We start from the raw sequence: 17,076 nt of genomic DNA, 5'->3' as shown, positions 1-17,076 counted from the left end.
CAAATTCATCCATCCATCCATCTTCTATACCCGCTTATTCCAATTCGGGGTCACGGGGGTCTGCTGGAGCCTTTCCCAGCTGTCTTAGGGCGAAGGCAGGGTGACACCCTGGACAAGTCAACCATTCACACTCACATGCACACCTACGGACAATTTAGAATATTCAATTGACCTCACATGCATGTTTTTGGAATGTGGAGGAGGCCGGAGAACCCGGAGAGAACCCACGCAGACACAGGGAGAACATGCAAACTCCACACAGAAAGGTCTCAGGTCCGGGCAGGGCAAATTCATGTTTGTGATAAAGTTAAGATGTTTTTGTTCTTAGTATATTTTAAAGGGAAAATGAAACTTTCATAATGTCCGACAGGTTTCACTATGATAAAGAATGAATTAAGACAATTCACAGTGAATGTCATCTGTCCTCTATGCTGCCTTAAATGTAACACAAAACATTGTCTTTTGAAGAGGAGCTGCTCCAATGCATGCACTTAAATGCATTTAAATTAAGATAGTGTTTCTTAAATGATTGGTCCTTTTTAAGGTGATTTTAATATTTACACACACACACACACACACATATACACGTATACACAAACACACATATACATATATTTATATATATATTTATATTTAGAGAGAGAGAGAGAGAGAGAGAATGTTGAGAATTTAGTTTGCAAGACACAACAATTCAATTCAATAATTTCAATAACTTATTTATAACATGATAGAATGTGGTATAGTGTTTTTATTTTTGTCAAATAAATTTGGGTCATGATTTCAAGAAAGAAGTCTGTTAGAATCTTGAGACTCTAACAGTTGAGAACCACTGTCTTAAAATGTATCTGGCGGATTCAAAGACCAGAATGAGCCTTTGTTGATCGAGGTTTTTGTGGTTTCTTTTGACTCTTCACCTCTCAGAAACATTCAAATTTATCCCTGCCAGCCAAATTTTAATCTGTCCTTTACTTCCTGAATATTGTGAAAAATAACTTGAAGCAGAATTCAGATTTCTTACGCTTAACATTTTAAAGTTTATGTTCAATATGTTTAGATCTTTGTATTTTAAGGTTTTCTAATCTTCTCTCGGTCATGACCCAGAAAACAGGATTTTCACTTTGTCTGATTTACCAGTTGGTAATAATGTGTCTGTTTTTGTCTTTAGGATTTATCATTTTTTCACCTCCATGCTTATCTGTAGTTGAACATTGATTGATCGAGTCAATTTTAGGAGTCAGACTCCTACCATTCCATTCTGTTCCAGGAACCAAACTATACTGAGGGTGTCAGTAAGCATGTGAGCTTATTTCCGAAAGCCAACAATCAGCGTCACCACAGGTCGTCCAATCAGATGCAGCCTTGGCTTTGAAGAGAGGAGAGAGCATGAAGAGGATCAGCCAGTCAACTCGGATGCTCAGGCATGATGACATCTCCACTCTCAGCGTTCTGTCTTACACTTCTGTTGGTTGGGGGAATGGGTGAGTTGAGCTCATTGTTAAACCACCTTGTACTTTTGATCGCACTTCATGATTGTACAAACCCTGCTGGATTTGTCTTGAATGTAAAAATGCAATTGTTTTGTCTCTTCTTTCACATCAGCTCACATGAGTAAACAGTTTTCTGCATCTCATCACCAGGATGAAACATTCATCTCAGCTACTGAGGGTGAGAACTTGACTTTAAAATGCTCTGTTGACCCTGATTCAACAAGAATACAATGGTACAAGCAAAGTCTGGGGAAGGAGTCCAGGCTCATGTACACGTGGTATCGCGTTAATAATAAGGGAGCCTTTTATGAGGAATTTAACAACAATCCACGCTTCAGCATGGACACTGGAACTGACAAACATCACTTAAAAATCTCCAATCTGTCCTTGTCAGACTCAGCATTTTACTTCTGTGCAGGATGGGATTATGTCACAATTGAACTTGATCACATTATATTTGTCACTGTGAGGAGTTCAGCTTCAAACATCCCACCTTTAATCCTTCAGTCAGCATCTAAGACAAACCAGCCCAAAGACTCCCTGACTCTCAACTGCACAGTTCACACTGGGAGCTGTGGTGAAGAACACAGTGTTTACTGGTTCAGGGACTCTGGAGGATCTCATCCAGGACTCATTTACACCCAGGGAGGCAGCAATGACCAGTGTGAGGGTAGAAGCAACACACAAACACACACTTGTGTGTACAATCTGCCTGTGGAGAGTCTGAATCTTCCTCATGATGGGACCTACTATTGTGCTGTTGCAGCATGTGGACACATACTGTTTGGAGGCGGGACCAAGTTGGACATTGAAAGTGAGTAAATCATTTCAGCATCATTTTCAGATTTTTAATTCTACATCAAACCGATGCTTTTGTCCGTCTCTCTCCAGAATTTGAAGACTCGCTCTTGGTGTATTATCTGAGTGCAGCTTTGGTATTGACCCTCATAACTGTTGCCTGCTTGATCTTCTCATGGTACAAGATGAAGAGAAACTTTGACTCAGGTTCGACCAGTGGTCACTCTTTGAATTCAACAGCTTCTACACTCTGAATCTGGCTTTGAAACAAACTTATTTTCTCTTTCAGTCGAGTCTCAGGCAGGATGTTCAGCGTCTTCTGCTGAAAATACAATGGTGATTTTAGACTATTAATATATTTCACCTTACATACAAGAGAATATTGTCTCTATTGTAATTTTTTAACTATTATGTTTATATACTTTTATATAACACGTCAGCAGAGCCACCACGGTGCAGATGACATCCACTATGCAGCTTTGCATCTCAACCAGCCCAGCAGATCAAGGAAACAAAGGACCAACCCAGACAATGAATGTGTATACTCCGGCGTAAACCTGTAGAAAAATAATGAATTTTTACTGTGACCAAAATAAATAGTTCAATTATGCCATCATGCAATGTCTATATTGATATTATATACCTGAATTATGTAAATTTGGCATAAGGTTTTTGGGGGTTGTCAGCAATTTTGGTTTGCTGTGGTTCATGAGAGAATTGACAGTTATCAAGGTTCCTCAAGATTTTATATTATTTGAATTCACTAAGATGTGAATACATTTTTAAAATATTTTGATCCGTGTGACCAAGATGTAATAAAAAAATGTTAATGATAAATTATCCACAATAATTTTTTTCTGTTCAATAAAACAATAATCACGTGAATTTAAAATATTGTACAATTTGTGAAAATCTGTTTATTCCACTTTGTGGTTAAAATGAATCAGGTATATTTCAGCCTTACTATTGTTTTTATTGTATCTTTACCTCCTAGTTATGCAAGGGGAATTTCACACCTTGGTCTGTCCTTAGACTGTGTACTTGGTATATCAGTACAGCAGGCTTTGGCATTATTTTCAGGCGTGCACAGTGGTGCCACATCTACTTACTAAACATGCATCTTGAGAATAAATGATGCTTTGCCACACAAGGCGGCTCTCTCTTGTGTCCCAGGAGATATACAGCTTGTACTTCTGGTTTCAATCTGGAGTGAAGACTCAATGGTTTTACTCCTCACCTGTGTTGAAAATCAGTGATTGTCGGTGTCATTATCACATGTTATTTAAATAAAGTTTCTCTCTTCTCTGTGTAGTCTGCAGTGAAACAACTACTTTAGATTAAAAAATAAAAATCCACTCGACGACTGAAAGGAAAAGGTGAACAACAACTGAAATGATCTGTATTCATGCAGAATGAATGAACAGATTTTTTTACTAATGTAATCTTTTTTCAATCATAAAATGGAAACTTTAATTTCAAAATCAATGTATCTGAATTGTTTTGTAGTTCAATCAGTATGTTAAGACCCAGGTGTTGTTAGCTCAAGAAATACTCTTTTTCTCATTTGATGGTATCCATGCATTGTCCTTCATCCGACATTAATTTTCTCATCAAATAAACAAAAAATTAAAAAAAAAAGTTATCAGTTTGATTTAATTATATAAAAAAAACCTTGTTGTGTAGACAGCAAAGGCTACATTTTACTTCAATCTAACAGTTGCAAACACACCTAAAATGCTACCATCACTATGCCACTTCTACAAGTAAGTCTATTGGTTTGAGGGTGTAAAGTGTCTGGTGTTTGAATGTTACAACACATTTTCACACATAACACACTTATGCATCCAAAATGTTCAGATTTCTACAGACGTATATGTAATGTGGAATTGAGTTTTTTCTTTCCCATCAGTGTTTTACTCAAATTTTGGGGTTTTGTTTGCTTACAAATACTTTATTACCTGAAACAGACAAGCACATTGCAGTGTCTCTCCTTTTCCTCTCCACGGCCACACCCGCCCTTCCTCTGAGCGACACACTGTGGTTTAAGAAAATGCACTCTCCCCTCATGCTAACATACAAAATGTAACAAAAGGTGAAGGCACAAGTCTATATTTAGTAAACTGCAAATTACATTAAATTAAGACACAAGAAAGATTGTGTTTTCATCAGGAAATGCTAAATAATTTTGCCCTTTTTTAAAATTGTGCTTCTTCTGATTCCTCAATGCAGTTTTGTTGTATCATGGTTGATGCAACAGGTACATTGACACATATGATATATTGAGGGCAAATTCATCCATCCATCCATCTTCTATACCCGCTTATTCCAATTCGGGGTCACGGGGGTCTGCTGGAGCCTTTCCCAGCTGTCTTAGGGCGAAGGCAGGGTGACACCCTGGACAAGTCAACCATTCACACTCACATGCACACCTACGGACAATTTAGAATATTCAATTGACCTCACATGCATGTTTTTGGAATGTGGAGGAGGCCGGAGAACCCGGAGAGAACCCACGCAGACACAGGGAGAACATGCAAACTCCACACAGAAAGGTCTCAGGTCCGGGCAGGGCAAATTCATGTTTGTGATAAAGTTAAGATGTTTTTGTTCTTAGTATATTTTAAAGGGAAAATGAAACTTTCATAATGTCCGACAGGTTTCACTATGATAAAGAATGAATTAAGACAATTCACAGTGAATGTCATCTGTCCTCTATGCTGCCTTAAATGTAACACAAAACATTGTCTTTTGAAGAGGAGCTGCTCCAATGCATGCACTTAAATGCATTTAAATTAAGATAGTGTTTCTTAAATGATTGGTCCTTTTTAAGGTGATTTTAATATTTACACACACACACACACACACACACACACACACATATACACGTATACACAAACACACATATACATATATTTATATATATATTTATATTTAGAGAGAGAGAGAGAGAGAGAGAATGTTGAGAATTTAGTTTGCAAGACACAACAATTCAATTCAATAATTTCAATAACTTATTTATAACATGATAGAATGTGGTATAGTGTTTTTATTTTTGTCAAATAAATTTGGGTCATGATTTCAAGAAAGAAGTCTGTTAGAATCTTGAGACTCTAACAGTTGAGAACCACTGTCTTAAAATGTATCTGGCGGATTCAAAGACCAGAATGAGCCTTTGTTGATCAAGGTTTTTGTGGTTTCTTTTGACTCTTCACCTCTCAGAAACATTCAAATTTATCCCTGCCAGCCAAATTTTAATCTGTCCTTTACTTCCTGAATATTGTGAAAAATAACTTGAAGCAGAATTCAGATTTCTTACGCTTAACATTTTAAAGTTTATGTTCAATATGTTTAGATCTTTGTATTTTAAGGTTTTCTAATCTTCTCTCGGTCATGACCCAGAAAACAGGATTTTCACTTTGTCTGATTTACCAGTTGGTAATAATGTGTCTGTTTTTGTCTTTAGGATTTATCATTTTTTCACCTCCATGCTTATCTGTAGTTGAACATTGATTGATCGAGTCAATTTTAGGAGTCAGACTCCTACCATTCCATTCTGTTCCAGGAACCAAACTATACTGAGGGTGTCAGTAAGCATGTGAGCTTATTTCCGAAAGCCAACAATCAGCGTCACCACAGGTCGTCCAATCAGATGCAGCCTTGGCTTTGAAGAGAGTAGAGAGCATGAAGAGGATCAGCCAGTCAACTCGGATGCTCAGGCATGATGACATCTCCACTCTCAGCGTTCTGTCTTACACTTCTGTTGGTTGGCGGAATGGGTGAGTTGAGCTCATTGTTAAACCACCTTGTACTTTTGATCGCACTTCATGATTGTACAAACCCTGCTGGATTTGTCTTGAATGTAAAAATGCAATTGTTTTGTCTCTTCTTTCACATCAGCTCACATGAGTAAACAGTTTTCTGCATCTCATCACCAGGATGAAACATTCATCTCAGCTACTGAGGGTGAGAACTTGACTTTAAAATGCTCTGTTGACCCTGATTCAACAAGAATACAATGGTACAAGCAAAGTCTGGGGAAGGAGTCCAGGCTCATGTACACGTGGTATCGCGTTAATAATAAGGGAGCCTTTTATGAGGAATTTAACAACAATCCACGCTTCAGCATGGACACTGGAACTGACAAACATCACTTAAAAATCTCCAATCTGTCCTTGTCAGACTCAGCATTTTACTTCTGTGCACGATGGAATCAAGTCATGATTGAACTTGATCACATTATATTGGTCACTGTGAGGAGTTCAGCTTCAAACATCCCACCTTTAATCCTTCAGTCAGCATCTAAGACAAACCAGCCCAAAGACTCCCTGACTCTCAACTGCACAGTTCACACTGGGAGCTGTGGTGAAGAACACAGTGTTTACTGGTTCAGGGACTCTGGAGGATCTCATCCAGGACTCATTTACACCCAGGGAGGCAGCAATGACCAGTGTGAGGGTAGAAGCAACACACAAACACACACTTGTGTGTACAATCTGCCTGTGGAGAGTCTGAATCTTCCTCATGATGGGACCTACTATTGTGCTGTTGCTGCATGTGGACACATACTGTTTGGAGGCGGGACCAAGTTGGACATTGAAAGTGAGTAAATCATTTCAGCATCATTTTCAGATTTTTAATTCTACATCAAACCGATGCTTTTGTCCGTCTCTCTCCAGAATTTGAAGACTCGCTCTTGGTGTATTATCTGAGTGCAGCTTTGGTATTGACCCTCATAACTGTTGCCTGCTTGATCTTCTCATGGTACAAGATGAAGAGAAACTTTGACTCAGGTTCGACCAGTGGTCACTCTTTGAATTCAACAGCTTCTACACTCTGAATCTGGCTTTGAAACAAACTTATTTTCTCTTTCAGTCGAGTCTCAGGCAGGATGTTCAGCGTCTTCTGCTGAAAACACAATGGTGATTTTAGACTTTTAATATATTTCACCTTACATACAAGAGAATATTGTCTCTATTGTAATTTTTTAACTATTATGTTTATATACTTTTATATAACACGTCAGCAGAGCCACCACGGTGCAGATGACATCCACTATGCAGCTTTGCATCTCAACCAGCCCAGCAGATCAAGGAAACAAAGGACCAACCCAGACAATGAATGTGTATACTCCGGCGTAAACCTGTAGAAAAATAATGAATTTTTACTGTGACCAAAATAAATAGTTCAATTATGCCATCATGCAATGTCTATATTGATATTATATACCTGAATTATGTAAATTTGGCATAAGGTTTTTGGGGGTTGTCAGCAACTTTGGTTTGCTGTGGTTCATGAGAGAATTGACAGTTATCAAGGTTCCTCAAGAGTTTACATTATTTGAATTCACTAAGATGTGAATACATTTTTAAAATATTTTGATCCGTGTGACCAAGATGTAATAAAAAAATGTTGATAATAAATCATTCACAATATTTTTTTCTGTTCAATAAAACAATAATCACGTGCATTTAAAATATTGTACAATTTGTGAAAATCTGTTTATTCCACTTTGTGGTTAAAATGAATCAGGTATATTTCAGCCTTACTATTGTTTTTATTGTATCTTTACCTCCTAGTTATGCAAGGGGAATTTCACACCTTGGTCTGTCCTTAGAATGTGTACTTGGTATATCAGTACAGCAGGCTTTGGCATTATTTTCAGGCGTGCACAGTGGTGCCACATCTACTTACTAAACATGCATCTTGAGAATAAATGATGCTTTGCCATACGAGGCGGCTCTCTCTTGTGTCCCAGGAGATATACAGCTTGTACTTCTGGTTTCAATCTGGAGTGAAGACTCAATGGTTTTACTCCTCACCTGTGTTGAAAATCAGTGATTGTCGGTGTCATTATCACGTGTTATTTAAATAAAGTTTCTCTCTTCTCTGTGTAGTCTGCAGTGAAACAACTACTTTAGATTAAAAAATAAAAATCCACTCGACGACTGAAAGGAAAAGGTGAACAACAACTGAAATGATCTGTATTCATGCAGAATGAATGAACAGATTTTTTTACTAATGTAATCTTTTTTCAATCATAAAATGGAAACTTTAATTTCAAAATCAATGTATCTGAATTGTTTTGTAGTTCAATCAGTATGTTAAGACCCAGGTGTTGTTAGCTCAAGAAATACTGTTTTTCTCATTTGATGGTATCCATGCATTGTCCTTCATCCGACATTAATTTTCTCATCAAATAAACAAAAAATTAAAAAAAAAAGTTATCAGTTTGATTTAATTATATAAAAAAAACCTTGTTGTGTAGACAGCAAAGGCTACATTTTACTTCAATCTAACAGTTGCAAACACACCTAAAATGCTACCATCACTATGCCACTTCTACAAGTAAGTCTATTGGTTTGAGGGTGTAAAGTGTCTGGTGTTTGAATGTTACAACACATTTTCACACATAACACACTTATGCATCCAAAATGTTCAGATTTCTACAGACGTATATGTAATGTGGAATTTAGTTTTTTCTTTCCCATCAGTGTTTTACTCAAATTTTGGGGTTTTGTTTGCTTACAAATACTTTATTACCTGAAACAGACAAGCACATTGCAGTGTCTCTCCTTTTCCTCTCCACGGCCACACCCGCCCTTCCTCTGAGGGACACACTGTGGTTTAAGAAAATGCACTCTCCCCTCATGCTAACATACAAAATGTAACAAAAGGTGAAGGCACAAGTCTATATTTAGTAAACTGCAAATTACATTAAATTAAGACACAAGAAAGATTGTGTTTTCATCAGGAAATGCTAAATAATTTTGCCCTTTTTTTAAAATTGTGCTTCTTCTGATTCCTCAATGCAGTTTTGTTGTATCATGGTTGATGCAACAGGTACATTGACACATATGATATATTGAGGGCAAATTCATCCATCCATCCATCTTCTATACCCGCTTATTCCAATTCGGGGTCACGGGGGTCTGCTGGAGCCTTTCCCAGCTGTCTTAGGGCGAAGGCAGGGTGACACCCTGGACAAGTCAACCATTCACACTCACATGCACACCTACGGACAATTTAGAATATTCAATTGACCTCACATGCATGTTTTTGGAATGTGGAGGAGGCCGGAGAACCCGGAGAGAACCCACGCAGACACAGGGAGAACATGCAAACTCCACACAGAAAGGTCTCAGGTCCGGGCAGGGCAAATTCATGTTTGTGATAAAGTTAAGATGTTTTTGTTCTTAGTATATTTTAAAGGGAAAATGAAACTTTCATAATGTCCGACAGGTTTCACTATGATAAAGAATGAATTAAGACAATTCACAGTGAATGTCATCTGTCCTCTATGCTGCCTTAAATGTAACACAAAACATTGTCTTTTGAAGAGGAGCTGCTCCAATGCATGCACTTAAATGCATTTAAATTAAGATAGTGTATCTTAAATGATTGGTCCTTTTTAAGGTGATTTTAATATTTACACACACACACACACACACACACACACACACACACACACACACATATACACGTATACACAAACACACATATACATATATTTATATATATATTTATATTTAGAGAGAGAGAGAGAGAGAGAGAGAATGTTGAGAATTTAGTTTGCAAGACACAACAATTCAATTCAATAATTTCAATAACTTATTTATAACATGATAGAATGTGGTATAGTGTTTTTATTTTTGTCAAATAAATTTGGGTCATGATTTCAAGAAAGAAGTCTGTTAGAATCTTGAGACTCTAACAGTTGAGAACCACTGTCTTAAAATGTATCTGGCGGATTCAAAGACCAGAATGAGCCTTTGTTGATCAAGGTTTTTGTGGTTTCTTTTGACTCTTCACCTCTCAGAAACATTCAAATTTATCCCTGCCAGCCAAATTTTAATCTGTCCTTTACTTCCTGAATATTGTGAAAAATAACTTGAAGCAGAATTCAGATTTCTTACGCTTAACATTTTAAAGTTTATGTTCAATATGTTTAGATCTTTGTATTTTAAGGTTTTCTAATCTTCTCTCGGTCATGACCCAGAAAACAGGATTTTCACTTTGTCTGATTTACCAGTTGGTAATAATGTGTCTGTTTTTGTCTTTAGGATTTATCATTTTTTCACCTCCATGCTTATCTGTAGTTGAACATTGATTGATCGAGTCAATTTTAGGAGTCAGACTCCTACCATTCCATTCTGTTCCAGGAACCAAACTATACTGAGGGTGTCAGTAAGCATGTGAGCTTATTTCCGAAAGCCAACAATCAGCGTCACCACAGGTCGTCCAATCAGATGCAGCCTTGGCTTTGAAGAGAGTAGAGAGCATGAAGAGGATCAGCCAGTCAACTCGGATGCTCAGGCATGATGACATCTCCACTCTCAGCGTTCTGTCTTACACTTCTGTTGGTTGGGGGAATGGGTGAGTTGAGCTCATTGTTAAACCACCTTGTACTTTTGATCGCACTTCATGATTGTACAAACCCTGCTGGATTTGTCTTGAATGTAAAAATGCAATTGTTTTGTCTCTTCTTTCACATCAGCTCACATGAGTAAACAGTTTTCTGCATCTCATCACCAGGATGAAACATTCATCTCAGCTACTGAGGGTGAGAACTTGACTTTAAAATGCTCTGTTGACCCTGATTCAACAAGAATACAATGGTACAAGCAAAGTCTGGGGAAGGAGTCCAGGCTCATGTACACGTGGTATCGCGTTAATAATAAGGGAGCCTTTTATGAGGAATTTAACAACAATCCACGCTTCAGCATGGACACTGGAACTGACAAACATCACTTAAAAATCTCCAATCTGTCCTTGTCAGACTCAGCATTTTACTTCTGTGCACGATGGAATCAAGTCATGATTGAACTTGATCACATTATATTGGTCACTGTGAGGAGTTCAGCTTCAAACATCTAATTAATAATTAACATTAACATTTAATCCTTCAGTCAGCATCTAAGACAAACCAGCCCAAAGACTCCCTGACTCTCAACTGCACAGTTCACACTGGGAGCTGTGGTGAAGAACACAGTGTTTACTGGTTCAGGGACTCTGGAGGATCTCATCCAGGACTCATTTACACCCAGGGAGGCAGCAATGACCAGTGTGAGGGTAGAAGCAACACACAAACACACACTTGTGTGTACAATCTGCCTGTGGAGAGTCTGAATCTTCCTCATGATGGGACCTACTATTGTGCTGTTGCAGCATGTGGACACATACTGTTTGGAGGCGGGACCAAGTTGGACATTGAAAGTGAGTAAATCATTTCAGCATCATTTTCAGATTTTTAATTCTACATCAAACCGATGCTTTTGTCCGTCTCTCTCCAGAATTTGAAGACTCGCTCTTGGTGTATTATCTGAGTGCAGCTTTGGTATTGACCCTCATAACTGTTGCCTGCTTGATCTTCTCATGGTACAAGATGAAGAGAAACTTTGACTCAGGTTCGACCAGTGGTCACTCTTTGAATTCAACAGCTTCTACACTCTGAATCTGGCTTTGAAACAAACTTATTTTCTCTTTCAGTCGAGTCTCAGGCAGGATGTTCAGCGTCTTCTGCTGAAAACACAATGGTGATTTTAGACTTTTAATATATTTCACCTTACATACAAGAGAATATTGTCTCTATTGTAATTTTTTAACTATTATGTTTATATACTTTTATATAACACGTCAGCAGAGCCACCACGGTGCAGATGACATCCACTATGCAGCTTTGCATCTCAACCAGCCCAGCAGATCAAGGAAACAAAGGACCAACCCAGACAATGAATGTGTATACTCCGGCGTAAACCTGTAGAAAAATAATGAATTTTTACTGTGACCAAAATAAATAGTTCAATTATGCCATCATGCAATGTCTATATTGATATTATATACCTGAATTATGTAAATTTGGCATAAGGTTTTTGGGGGTTGTCAGCAATTTTAGTTTGCTGTGGTTCATGAGAGAATTGACAGTTATCAAGGTTCCTCAAGATTTTACATTATTTGAATTCACTAAGATGTGAATACATTTTTAAAATATTTTGATCAGTGTGACCAAGATGTAATAAAAAAAAAAAGGTTGATAATAAATCATTCACAATATTTTTTTCTTTTCAATAAAACAATAATCAGGTGAATTTAAAATATTGTACAATTTGTGAAAATCTGTTTATTCCACTTTGTGGTTAAAATGAATCAGGTATATTTCAGCCTTACTATTGTTTTTATTGTATCTTTACCTCCTAGTTATGCAAGGGGAATTTCACACCTTGGTCTGTCCTTAGACTGTGTACTTGGTATATCAGTACAGCAGGCTTTGGCATTATTTTCAGGCGTGTACAGTGGTGCCACATCTACTTACTAAACATGCATCTTGAGAATAAATGATGCTTTGCCACACAAGGCGGCTCTCTCTTGTGTCCCAGGAGATATACAGCTTGTACTTCTGGTTTCAATCTGGAGTGAAGACTCAATGGTTTTACTCCTCACCTGTGTTGAAAATCAGTGATTGTCGGTGTCATTATCATGTGTTATTTAAATAAAGTTTCTCTCTTCTCTGTGTAGTCTGCAGTGAAACAACTACTTTAGATTAAAAAATAAAAATCCACTCAACGACTGAAAGGAAAAGGTGAACAACAACTGAATTGATAATGTATTTAATGCAGGTTGGGGGGAAAGCTATCATGTAAATATCAGTTGGCCCAAAGCAGCCCTGAGTGCTGACAATGCCCCTTTTAGTGGGACTGAACCTTTGTAATGTAGCTATAAAAGCATGTCCTGACTTATTTAAAATCCAGTGTGCAGAATTTGGCCTGATTTATTTTTATATTGGTAAAAGCTTAATATACCGGCTGTAACTACATTAACAAAAGTATGTTTTGTACTTGGGGTGAACGCTCATTTCCTTATTTGCCACCGCTGCTTACTGGGAAACTCAGGGGGGTGAAAGAACACTGCAATCTAAAATGCATGCACCTAATGTTGCAGTTTCATCTCAAAACCTCCAAATATTACACACTTAACCTCTAAGGTTAGTGCCTACTTCAAAAAAAAAAAGGGGGGGGGATCTCTGCGCTGAAATCTTATGGCAAACAAAGTGCATTTTGCCAATATTTAAATGAAGGTTAAAGGATTAGTAACAGTCTTACAGAAAATCACAATTTCAGTTAAGACTTCAGTCAGCTTCAGTCATTGCTTTGGGAGCTGTTGATGTCCACACCCTCCCTGTTTCCGTTTAAATTCAAAGATTTGGTCTTGGTTATCATAGTCTTTTTTGTCTGACAAAATAATCCCTAACGCTTACAATCCTGTACAATCGTCGTTGTATTTTTGTCAACGTCTTCACTACAATGTCTCAACAATTCTCAGTGGGCCTTCTATCTCTATTCAATAGCAAGCTTGGGATTTTACACACAGGTTCTTGTAATAAACCCCAGGAAAAAGAATCAGACTTGTCATCTCTACTTTTATCCCTTTAGCCAATCAATCTAGTTCTACTGGAATGCCTTATTTTTAAATTCATGCATAAAGATTTTGTCAGGACCTAGAGGAGATAAAGTATTCTATAACAGTATAGTATTGATTCTGGCCAAAAGGAAAAAGATTTTGTTGTCACACTTCTGTTAGTTGGTCACAGTACTTTTCCACTCAGCATGCCAGCCACTCCCACCTCATCAGCCACTCCACTCACCTGTGCTCACAGCTGCTCTTCATCTGCAATCAGCTCAGTATATATGCTCCTGCTCCACACCCATTCTTTGCCAGATTGTTCTTTGTCCCCATGCAAGACCTTCCAGCGGGCCGCTGCCTGACCACCCGTTGCCGACCGAGCCTGTCCCTGACCCGATCCAGCTTGGATTTCCCTGGTGTTCTGACCTGCCCGCTTCCGCTCTTGGAAATCCACCTTCTCGGTTCCAACCCCGTTTTTCCCTGACGTCCTGCTCCCCAGCAAACCGACCAGCCTTCAGTCCCCGACCTGCCTCGACCGCCAGCTCCCCGGCAACCCGACCAGCCTTCTGCCCCCGACCACGTCTACAGCCTCTGCGTCTCTGGTGTCTGTCTGCCTGTTCCCTGGCCCTTGTTGGTTCGGGCCTGATCCAACACCTTCCCCCTCATTGATTGCAATCTCTACTATGCTGTTTGTGCTGCATTTGGGTTCACACCACGCCCCGTTTCATTTGTGGGTTGAAAAAAAAAATCACCACCCTAAATAAGAGGTTCTTGAAGTTGATGTCACTTAGTCTCAATAGTGCTGTACATCACTCTTTTCAATAAACACTTATCCTAATTTAGAAAGATAACAACCACAGTGCTTTAATTCTATCACATACCCGTTCTTGTCTTTGACAACTTCTGTAAAATGAAAAGATTTTTTTTAAATAATACATTTACAAAAACTCTCTCTCTGACTGGCTAGTTAAGGTAATCAATCTGAATACACTACCTGTAAACTAGCAAATTTGGAATAAAATGAAAATCAGCTTCCTACAGCACAACAAGCCTTTGACATCTGTCTTGGAGTCTCATGGTCACGTATTTTCTGCATTGCTTGTTACTCTAGCTGTCTGCGACCAGTTTCAGGTCTCAGAGTCACGTTGCTATTGTTAGCTTCCCAAGAGTCACAGTTCTAACATAGAAGCACAATGTGTGTGCTGAAATAGGAAAGCATCTGATTGGCCAGAAACATATTTTATTGTGTTAAAAGAACACACACAGTTTCATTTCATCCAAAGTCTGAGAAGAATGATGACAGCCCCCAACTTAACACTTGCTACATTTTGCTTCTGGTGTCTAGTTGTGGAGAATATCGGTAAGCTATTTTCCATCTTCCTCTCAGTCAAGTTAGATTTTTTTTTTTTTTGTATGATTTATTATCAGGTTTGTCCATCCAAGGTATTCATCTCATTACACCACAATTACATTCACTTGTGTCCTTGTTGTTGTTGTTGTTGTTGTTGTTTTTTTTACATTTCTTTTCCTCAGCTCATGAAGCGGTCAAGTCGTCAGCATTACATTTCCAACTGGTCAATGTTGGTGAAGATGTCACATTGTCGTGTTCCTGTCCCAGGATCAGTGCTGTTGAATATTATTGGTACAAGCAAGGAGTGGGACCGTCACCACAGCTTGTGACTAAATGCTTCAGGATGAATGATAAAGGCACCTTCAGTGAAGAATTCAACAATCCACGGTTCTCACTGGATATAAAACGGTCCAACTATCAGTTAAAGATTTCAAATTTGAAAATTTCCGACTCTGCTACCTACTACTGTAAAGCAGATACTAACATGCATAGCCCTGAGTTCTGTGAGGGCACGACGCTCACTGTGAAGGGTTCAGCTTTCAGCATCACCGCTTCAGTTCACCAGACAGGAGAACCTGAGACTCTGAACTGTACAATAGAATCTTTGACCTGTAGTGGAGAACACAGTGTTTACTGGTTCAGAGACTCTAGAGGATCTCATCCAGGACTCGTTTACACCCAGGGAGGCAGCAATGACCAGTGTCTGGGGGAACCCAAAACACAGACACCAACTTGTGAGTACAATCTGCCAATGGAGAGTCTGAATCTTTCTCATACTGGGACCTACTACTGCGCTGTTGTTGCATGTGGACGCATAATGTTTGGAAACAGGATCACGTTGGACATCAAAAGTAAGTAAAATAGTTCAGCGCCTTCTTTTTTTTAACCCCACATCACATTTCTGCTGGTGTCTCTCTCTGCAGGGAATGAAGAATCTTTCGTTGTGGTGTATTCTTTGGGTGCAGTTCTGACATTCAACTTCACGGCTGCTGTGTGCTTGGCCTGCTCATTGTACAAGATGAAGAGAAACCTTTAGTGAGGTACAGCCAGCCGTCACTTGTTGAATTTGACAGTTTCTATACTTTTGAAACTTTTCCCCTTTTTACTGATCAGCAGAGTCTCAGGCAGCATGTCCAACATCTTCTGCTTAAAATATAATGGTGATTTGTTTTCTGTATCTCATCTGACAGGGATATACAGTATTTCCGCACCTTTCATTTTATTTCTTTGTGTGTTTGAGCCAACTTTCATAAATCTTGCTAGCAGGGCAACCGCGATGCAGATGACATCCATTACGCTTCTCAAGCCAGAGGATTGAAGAAAAGAACCATTCAAGCAGTGGCTGTGCTAGCTTGAATGGAGCCCCCAGCGAGATTAGCCTCTGGCGTCACAGAGCTACTGTGACTAAGCAATCAATTATGTATCAATTTGCAAATGTTTGTCAATGAAACTAATTACACAGAGAGAACATTGCACTGTACTTTTGTTAGCTTCTCTTCTTTTTAGATTGAGCACCTGACAACTGTGGCTTTTGCCATCCTTTTGGGTAGTAGTCACTGGAGAATCAACAGATTTCCACCCCACTCCCCAGTTCATTACGGGACAGGTTTTTTCGTTGTTGCCTAATATGGGACAATCGCGTATTTTACGGGAGGGTTGACAACCCTGTCTAGACCACAGACGGAAATCAAATGAGGTTTGTCATTTTCCCTAAAAAACGGGACAAATTGTGTCCCGGGAGAGATTTTATTCTTCCCAGGACAGGTGGTGAAAAAAGAGAACAATTCTGGGAAAAACGGGACGGGTGGCAACCCTAGGTACAATGTCAGTTGTATGAATGTCAATGTTGGACAGTATGTGTATATCATATTAAACAGTTAAATTTACCAGACCAGAAATATAAAGCATTCCTTGGACGCTTTTTTTATTTTTATTTATTTATTTTCTTTTTGGTGGGGTGGTGAAGGGGAATAAAATGGATGTCATGGTCTCCAAGCCAACAATCTGCCCCTATTATCTTGATAGCCAACAATCTTCGCCTTT

At 38.7% G+C, this 17,076-nt stretch overlaps 3 protein-coding genes and 1 gene segment (V, D, J or C); all 4 read left to right on the top strand.

Annotated features, from left to right (window-relative positions):
• The first annotated feature begins 1,390 nt into the window (after window positions 1-1,390).
• LOC142893426 (uncharacterized) lies at window positions 1,391-3,573 on the top strand. Of its 2 annotated transcripts, none has more exons than XM_076033987.1 (5): window positions 1,391-1,478; window positions 1,600-2,301; window positions 2,379-2,492; window positions 2,575-2,621; window positions 2,726-3,573. In XM_076033987.1, the coding sequence occupies exons 1-5, from the start codon at window positions 1,421-1,423 to the stop codon at window positions 2,846-2,848; spliced, it is 1,044 nt and encodes a 347-aa protein (XP_075890102.1). In that variant the 5' UTR covers window positions 1,391-1,420; the 3' UTR covers window positions 2,849-3,573. The 2 variants fall into 2 exon arrangements, with proteins under 2 accessions (XP_075890102.1, XP_075890103.1); XM_076033988.1 differs by having other exon boundaries at window positions 2,729-3,572.
• A 2,487-nt stretch (window positions 3,574-6,060) lies between these two features.
• LOC142893425 (uncharacterized) lies at window positions 6,061-7,987 on the top strand. Of its 4 annotated transcripts, none has more exons than XM_076033986.1 (4): window positions 6,061-6,884; window positions 6,962-7,075; window positions 7,173-7,204; window positions 7,312-7,987. In XM_076033986.1, exons 1-4 carry the CDS (start codon window positions 6,188-6,190, stop codon window positions 7,429-7,431), a joined length of 963 nt encoding a protein of 320 aa, XP_075890101.1. In that variant the 5' UTR covers window positions 6,061-6,187; the 3' UTR covers window positions 7,432-7,987. The 4 variants fall into 4 exon arrangements, with proteins under 4 accessions (XP_075890101.1, XP_075890100.1, XP_075890099.1 ...); XM_076033985.1 differs by having other exon boundaries at window positions 7,309-7,987; XM_076033984.1 differs by having other exon boundaries at window positions 7,158-7,204.
• A 1,839-nt stretch (window positions 7,988-9,826) lies between these two features.
• LOC142893423 (Ig kappa chain V region K29-213-like) lies at window positions 9,827-12,793 on the top strand. The segment is given in 6 exon segments: window positions 9,827-10,658; window positions 10,780-10,845; window positions 11,192-11,498; window positions 11,576-11,689; window positions 11,787-11,818; window positions 11,926-12,793. Coding segments are annotated over 5 exon segments (600 nt in total).
• Window positions 12,794-14,766: 1,973 nt separating this feature from the next.
• LOC142893451 (immunoglobulin kappa light chain-like) lies at window positions 14,767-16,617 on the top strand. 3 transcript variants are annotated; one of them, XM_076034030.1, is made up of 4 exons: window positions 14,767-15,042; window positions 15,216-15,884; window positions 15,957-16,073; window positions 16,300-16,617. In XM_076034030.1, exons 1-3 carry the CDS (start codon window positions 14,976-14,978, stop codon window positions 16,067-16,069), a joined length of 849 nt encoding a protein of 282 aa, XP_075890145.1. In that variant the 5' UTR covers window positions 14,767-14,975; the 3' UTR covers window positions 16,070-16,073; window positions 16,300-16,617. The 3 variants fall into 3 exon arrangements, with proteins under 3 accessions (XP_075890145.1, XP_075890144.1, XP_075890143.1); XM_076034029.1 differs by having other exon boundaries at window positions 16,297-16,617; XM_076034028.1 differs by having other exon boundaries at window positions 15,957-16,617.
• Window positions 16,618-17,076: the final 459 nt, after the last annotated feature.

The sequence above is a fragment of the Nelusetta ayraudi genome, unplaced genomic scaffold, assembly GCF_046127955.1.
Source record: "Nelusetta ayraudi isolate G7.1 ecotype Tasmania unplaced genomic scaffold, CSIRO-AGI_Nayr_v1 ptg000042l, whole genome shotgun sequence".
NCBI classification, from domain to species: domain Eukaryota; kingdom Metazoa; phylum Chordata; class Actinopteri; order Tetraodontiformes; family Monacanthidae; genus Nelusetta; species Nelusetta ayraudi.
The sequence above is the reverse complement of the archived record's forward strand: the minus strand, read 5'-3'. Positions and strand labels throughout refer to the sequence as shown.

What these genes read in the sequence shown, in the direction of transcription:
- LOC142893425 (XM_076033982.1), top strand. Translation starts at nt 6,188, where the DNA reads ATGAGTAAACAGTTTTCTGCATCTCATCACCAGGATGAAACATTCATC. An exon ending in GAAGAGAAACTTTGACTCAG is followed by an intron (nt 7,076 to 7,157) that starts GTTCGACCAGTG and finishes TTTCTCTTTCAG; the next exon opens with TCGAGTCTCAGGCAGGATGT. An exon ending in CTTCTGCTGAAAACACAATG is followed by an intron (nt 7,205 to 7,308) that starts GTGATTTTAGAC and finishes ATAACACGTCAG; the next exon opens with CAGAGCCACCACGGTGCAGA.
- LOC142893451 (XM_076034030.1), top strand. Translation starts at nt 14,976, where the DNA reads ATGATGACAGCCCCCAACTTAACACTTGCTACATTTTGCTTCTGGTGT. An exon ending in TCTAGTTGTGGAGAATATCG is followed by an intron (nt 15,043 to 15,215) that starts GTAAGCTATTTT and finishes TCTTTTCCTCAG; the next exon opens with CTCATGAAGCGGTCAAGTCG. An exon ending in GATCACGTTGGACATCAAAA is followed by an intron (nt 15,885 to 15,956) that starts GTAAGTAAAATA and finishes CTCTCTCTGCAG; the next exon opens with GGAATGAAGAATCTTTCGTT.
- LOC142893426 (XM_076033987.1), top strand. Translation starts at nt 1,421, where the DNA reads ATGATGACATCTCCACTCTCAGCGTTCTGTCTTACACTTCTGTTGGTT. An exon ending in TCTGTTGGTTGGGGGAATGG is followed by an intron (nt 1,479 to 1,599) that starts GTGAGTTGAGCT and finishes CTTTCACATCAG; the next exon opens with CTCACATGAGTAAACAGTTT. An exon ending in GAAGAGAAACTTTGACTCAG is followed by an intron (nt 2,493 to 2,574) that starts GTTCGACCAGTG and finishes TTTCTCTTTCAG; the next exon opens with TCGAGTCTCAGGCAGGATGT.